Consider the following 6,000-nt stretch of genomic DNA (forward strand, 5'->3'; position numbering starts at 1 on the left):
CTAGATTAATAAAAAAAAGTGTTTCAGAAACTCATTATCAGAGCATCAAGACGGTTTCTCTTCTAGTCAACAGACTCTGCCCTCTCACCTGCCATCTGTTTTAAAGGTGTTTGTGGCCTCCCCGGGCTTTACTAACTTGGTTGTCTAAGAAGCTGGACGTAAAGGTGAGGTGGACAGAAAAGGTTGGGGGTGACAGTTGTGGATCCAAGGAAGACTTGGTGAGATTAATAAAATGAAGAGTCAAGTGAATTTTTGAACGTCTCTTCTAGACTTCCAAGTAATCACTGACATTGAGCCTTTTTATTTCTCTTCACAGAAACATGAGTTTGGGTGCAAAGGCAGAAATTGCAACCGATAAGCTTTCTTTTCCTCTTAAAAATACCACACGAGAGCATATAGCTAAAATGATAGCCGGCAACAACACGGAAAGTTCAAGAACACCGGTGTAAGTGATTGCTCCTGTTAATTAGCTTTAATAGATGGATATATCTGGTACAAAATCTGCATCTGCAAACTCCGTATACCAGAAATGCAACTTTCTTCAGTAACTCAAGTGAATCTCTACTTGGAGGCCTCATTGTGTTACATTAAGGCAGCTCTGTTTTCCTCCCCCGGTACTCTGTCCACCTAGCCCTGGGAGTACTGACCTTGTTCCTGGGCAGCAAACTTTGCTCTTATCTGACCATAATCACCAAAAGCCAGATTAAGCCCCTGGGATACCCCTCTTCTACTATTGCTCCTGGCCTGGGGTCATTGAATGGATGGGAGATGAGGGAAAGATGAGGGGTAAAAGGAAATTTGGGGGGGGGGGGGTATCTACATCTTAATATATTCTCCTGCCATGTAAGTACTCCACTTCAAACAGATATAAGCTGTGATGTCTAGATTCTAAGCAGGAGGGGGAAAAAGATGCTATTGGTGCAAAACCACTAAATGAAGTATTCCAGACGTCCACCAGCCAATGCCTAGTTCTGACCTCCAGTCTGCCTTGGCCCCACTTTAATGCAGTGAATATAAGCCGCCATGATGCAGTCCTCAGACGTGCTCCCTACGACAGCCTTTGTTAATCACTAAAGTTGAAGGAACCTCAAAGACTGTCAGTTCCTCCCCCATTATTTCATGAGAGACCAGGCAGGCCTAGAAAGACACAGCGACCTGCTCAGGTCACTTAGCTTGTCCTTGGCAGAGGGAGGGTTAGGTCCAGGCCACTAGTTCTCCCCTCAAGCCTCAGTCTTGTCCTAGATAGATTCATGCCGTCCACTTGATTATAGATATATCTAGAGAGAGAGAGAGTATAGACCTAGATCCTAGCAAGAAAACAGTCCCTTGCTTCAGAAACAGTCACAGACATGGAAAATCTCTGTAGCAGTTTTCAAGTCATAAACTGCTCATGTACAGAGTTTACTTGAGTATTCGAATAGAAACAGGTAAAATTTTTTTGGCTTCAGAGAATTCTAGTTATAACGGAACCCATAAATTGCGATGACATCACATTGTATACATATACAAAGATTCACCATTATCGTTTGATATGAGGTCAAAGTAGCAACAAAAAAATCAATTTTATGTGGGTAAAACAACTAAAACTTAATTACGCTTCCCCTCCTTTTTTTTTTTTTTTTAACATACAGGACTATAGAAAAGATCTACCCATATTACGTGAAAGCACCTAGTGATTCGAATTCAAAACCTATAAAGCAACTTTTGTCTGGTAAGGCTGAGAAGGAATTGTTTCAGAACTTTTTTTTAACCTTCTTTTATTCAACTTCTACAGTTTGCATTTTCAACCTTTCTTGAGCTTCTTTCCAGTTTTCTGTCTCTGTGACACACAGCTTATAGGAAGCATGAGACTCCCAGCTGCGTTCCACAGCCAGAAGGAATCAGTCAGTTACCAGAAGCCATATTCTTCATTGTTTTCATTGATATAGAACTTGATGGGCTTAAATCCACATTTAGTGCCTTAGTCTGTTTACTTGTTTCTATTAACATCCATATCTTGGGCAGAAAATGGCCTCATGCAGTATTAAATATGAAGGCCCCACAATAAGAGCAATAAAAAGGTAGCAGGAAATGTGCGTGATTCAGCCCAAGGGTCGTTAAGTATCAACAGTAGTCTCTAGGGACTGTATTTACCCCAAATAACAGAGATGGTAGTAAGATGATGCTTTGGAATTCTTAAGCATTAATTATGAAGCATTGTTTGACTTCATCAGTTGCCTGGACAAGAACAGATAGTAGAAGGACAGTGCAGTATATATCCAAGTCACATTCATTCCTTTGCCAACATGGGTTGCTCATTGTCACCAGGCAGTATGCCAGGTACTGGAGACGAGGTTCTACATGGTTCATGTTTAGCTGGAAAGATGGGGATTGCGTAGGTAAACAGGTAGACACCCCCATGGAGATCTCAAGAAGTAGAGGCAGCATAGAGGTTCCGAAGACAAGTGTGGGCGGGCCCCCACATCTCTATGCATTTCTTCCTCATGAGGTTCAGCCTGTGAAGTCCCCTTTCCCACACCACAGGTCTTGGTGTTCTCAGGTCCTGCCAACACAACAACTTCTCTGATTAGCTTTACTGAGTTCTCTCTGATCTTTACCATAAGGCCTATTTAGCATACGTTGGTGGTTATCACCAGTTTACAAAGGGGGAACCAAGGCCCAGTGTGTGAATTACTCAGCAAAGGTTATACAACCAGTACGTGGACAAACTAGATCCAAACATGGGCCAGATGTCCCCCTTCAGAACTCTCTAGACTTCAGAACCAAGGTTCTTTTTCTTCCTGAGCATTCTCAGTGGTTCACATTCTTCTTGAGGAGGGGTTTCTTTATCTTTATGAGTCTCCTGCCTCACTCTCCGTCCATCCATCCATCCATCCATCCATCCAATAGACTTACATTGCCACACACTGTCCTAGATTCCTTTGATCTAGGAATTTAGCAGAAAATAATTCAGCCATGGCCCCCACCCTCACAGTTTATAGTCCACCACCATGATTCTCAGTGGAGGCCGTATTATCATTGGCAGTGGTGGTATTTTCTTAGAAAGGCCTACACAGAGAACTCCAAGCTTTCTGTTGGCCCTTTTACTGTTTTATATTCACCCTAAGCTCCGACACAAGCAATCATTAACCACACATCATGGGTTTTCAGAACTTTCCTGAGCTTCATGCCATCAATCCTTCCTGAAATAACCTCTTCTCCCTCTCCATCTCCACTTTACTGATGTTCTCAGCAAAATTCAACTCAGAAGTCGTCTCATCTGGGAAGCCCTCATGGATCCTACCAACCAGAATTGTTCTCTCCTTGTCAGCACAGGTCTAATAGTGGTTGCCACGTGCCCATAAGTTGTGCTCATGTACATGGCCTGTTCCCATTGAAATATGGAATTGTGCTGTATTCAATTCTGTAACCCCTGATCACCTAACGGAGGGCCTTCCTCCCAGAAGACACTCAATAAATGCTAGTAATATGATTGGATTAGTCAAGTCAATAAAAAGTCAGTGATTTGGGTTTTTAAATGTCTAACTAGTTGCTTGGAATTATTAGCAAAGAAATATACTCACGTATATTAAGCATGTGTGATACTCAGGTATATATCACGTGGGTCTTCACTCTCACCCTGTGATATGGCTGCCGTGCTCACTTAGCAACAGTGAGTGTCCTCTTTAGCAACAAGGAGAAACCTTATGCACACCTGCGGCCCACTTTCCTTTCTCCACTCACGCTGTTAACATGTGCCCTACTCATCCTGGCATCACATGCTACGAATAGTGGTAATCAGGTTCTGCCATCTGACAATTATTTGCGTGCATTGAATCTTAATATGCTTATGCTAACTTGGTTTCATTTCTCTCGTCTTGCAGAAAATAACTTCATGAATGTCACCATCATTTTGTCCAGAGACAATACAACTAAATCTAACAGTGAGTGGTGGGTTCTCAACCTGACTGGAAACAGAATATACAATCAGCACGCTCAGGCCTTGGAACTGGTGGTCTTCAATGACAAAGTCAGCCCGCCCAGTCTGGGGTTCCTGGCTGGCTATGGGTAAGGACGCATTTCAGTTAGCAGTCACAAGAGCCTACTTCTGTGTCATATAAAGTTGATGGGAAGCTTTGTACCTTCCTAAAATTCTTGAACTTAACAGCTGCAGTGTTAAAATTCATAGATCATTGGCCCTTCAAGAACCAGAGTCCCAAAGATGTCAAAATGCCTGGGGTGAATAACACCATTAAGGACAGGACTAGAAGTCATGTTTCCGGTTTCTTGACTCCACGTCTTCCTGTTACGTTTGATGTAATTCAATGTTTAAACTTAGAAATTGGTGTAGGGTTATCTCTTTTCTGTATAGATTGCCTTCTGACCTGAGCAGATGCTCAGTCAAGCATCGCAATTTTGGACATGGTCCAATGTCCAAAATGGTCTGATGCTATCATTTCACCGTGTTCTGATGCTTACATTCTAAGACACATGCATCCCCTACAAGACATGAAAGTCTGTTAAGAAGTCAATGTCTATGCAGAATTATAGTATTAACATAAATAGCTGGTGCAGAAAAGTATATATAGTACAATTGCATTTCTATCAAGTATATTATGTGGTTTCTTTATATAATATTTGCAGTAAAACCCCCTGAAGTTCATGCATGAGACTACTAGCATTGGTTGTTTCCAGAATTGAGATTTTTTTGACACTTTTATTTTTCAAGTCTTACAGCACTGTAATGTATAAAGTGTGTTTACACAAGGAATATGAATTACCTTTTTAAAAAAAATTTTTTTTAATGTTTATTGTTTTTGAGAGAGAGAGAGAGAGAGCCAGAGAGCAAACAGGGAAGGGACAGAGAGAGAGAGATGGAAACACAGAATCGGAAGCAGGCTCCAGGCTCTGAGCTGTCAGCACAGAGCCCTATGCGGGGCTTGAACTCACAGACCGCGAGATCATGACCTGAGCTGAAGTTGGCTGCTTACCCAACTGAGCCACCCAGGTGCCCCTGAATTACCTTTTTAATAAACAGAGTAAATGTTTTCACCAAAGGGAAAAACTAGAGAAATTTTGTTATTTTTTTCTTTTAGACGTGTTTAACTGGGTAGATACAATTTCTAGCTACCTTTTTTTTTTTTTTTTCCCCCAGTATCATGGGATTGTATGCTTCGGTTGTCCTTGTGATTGGGAAGTTTGTCCGTGAATTCTTCAGTGGGATTTCTCACTCCATCATGTTTGAAGAGCTTCCAAATGTGGACCAATTCTGAAGTTGTGCACAGATATTTTTTTAGTTCGAGAGACAGGGGAACTGGAACTCGAGGAAGATCTCTATGCCAAATTAATATTCCTGTACCGCTCACCAGAAACCATGATCAAATGGACTAGAGAAAAAACAAATTGATGCTTTAAGACACAGACTGCAGATCAAATTAACATTTGAATTTAAAAAAAAGCATAATATCCTCATAAGAGCTAAGCATTTCTAGTTGGATGGAAATGGCTTCTTTTCTGACAGGTGGTAAAAAGGAGCTGACTTCCTTCTGCAGTCTAAGCTACCTTGTAAATGAAGGTGCTGTTGAAAACGTTATTTGTGGGGCGCCTGGGTGGCTCAGTCGGTTAAGCGTCCAACTTCGGCTCAGGTCACGATCTCGCGGTCCGTGAGTTCGAGCCCCGCATCGGGCTCTGTGCTGACAGCTCAGAGCCTGGAGCCTGTTTCAGATTCTGTGTCTCCCTCTCTCTCTGCCCCTCCCCCGTTCATGCTCTGTCTCTCTCTGTCTCAAAAATAAAAACGTTAAAAAAAAAATCATGGTAAGGGAATATGCAGCTTTAAAAAAAAAAACAAAACAGAGATCAGATGGTGTTCAGTGTCTTCTAGAGAACTGGTGCATATTTTTTTCAGGCGGGAAAGCCAGCATACTTCCCACCCTGTGGCAATCAGCTCCTCCAGTCGTTGTAGCAGTAAACTGAGACCACAAACTGTGGCCCACACTCTGATTTCCCAACAACACGAAGAAT

General features: G+C 42.1%; 1 protein-coding gene across 1 annotated transcript in view; it reads left to right on the forward strand.

Moving 5' to 3' along the window:
• The window catches only part of PIEZO2 (piezo type mechanosensitive ion channel component 2), a 471,937-nt gene extending 466,159 nt beyond the window's left edge, over positions 1–5,778 (forward strand). Inside the window, 5 exon segments of the mRNA XM_049620442.1 lie at positions 317–445; positions 1,632–1,711; positions 3,864–4,047; positions 5,135–5,241; positions 5,244–5,778. Of these exon segments, the coding sequence (XP_049476399.1) occupies positions 317–445; positions 1,632–1,711; positions 3,864–4,047; positions 5,135–5,241; positions 5,244–5,386 (643 nt within the window). The 3' untranslated portion in view covers positions 5,387–5,778.
• The last annotated feature ends 222 nt before the right edge of the window (positions 5,779–6,000 follow it).

This window comes from Panthera uncia (genome assembly GCF_023721935.1).
Source record: "Panthera uncia isolate 11264 chromosome D3 unlocalized genomic scaffold, Puncia_PCG_1.0 HiC_scaffold_8, whole genome shotgun sequence".
NCBI lineage: Eukaryota > Metazoa > Chordata > Mammalia > Carnivora > Felidae > Panthera > Panthera uncia.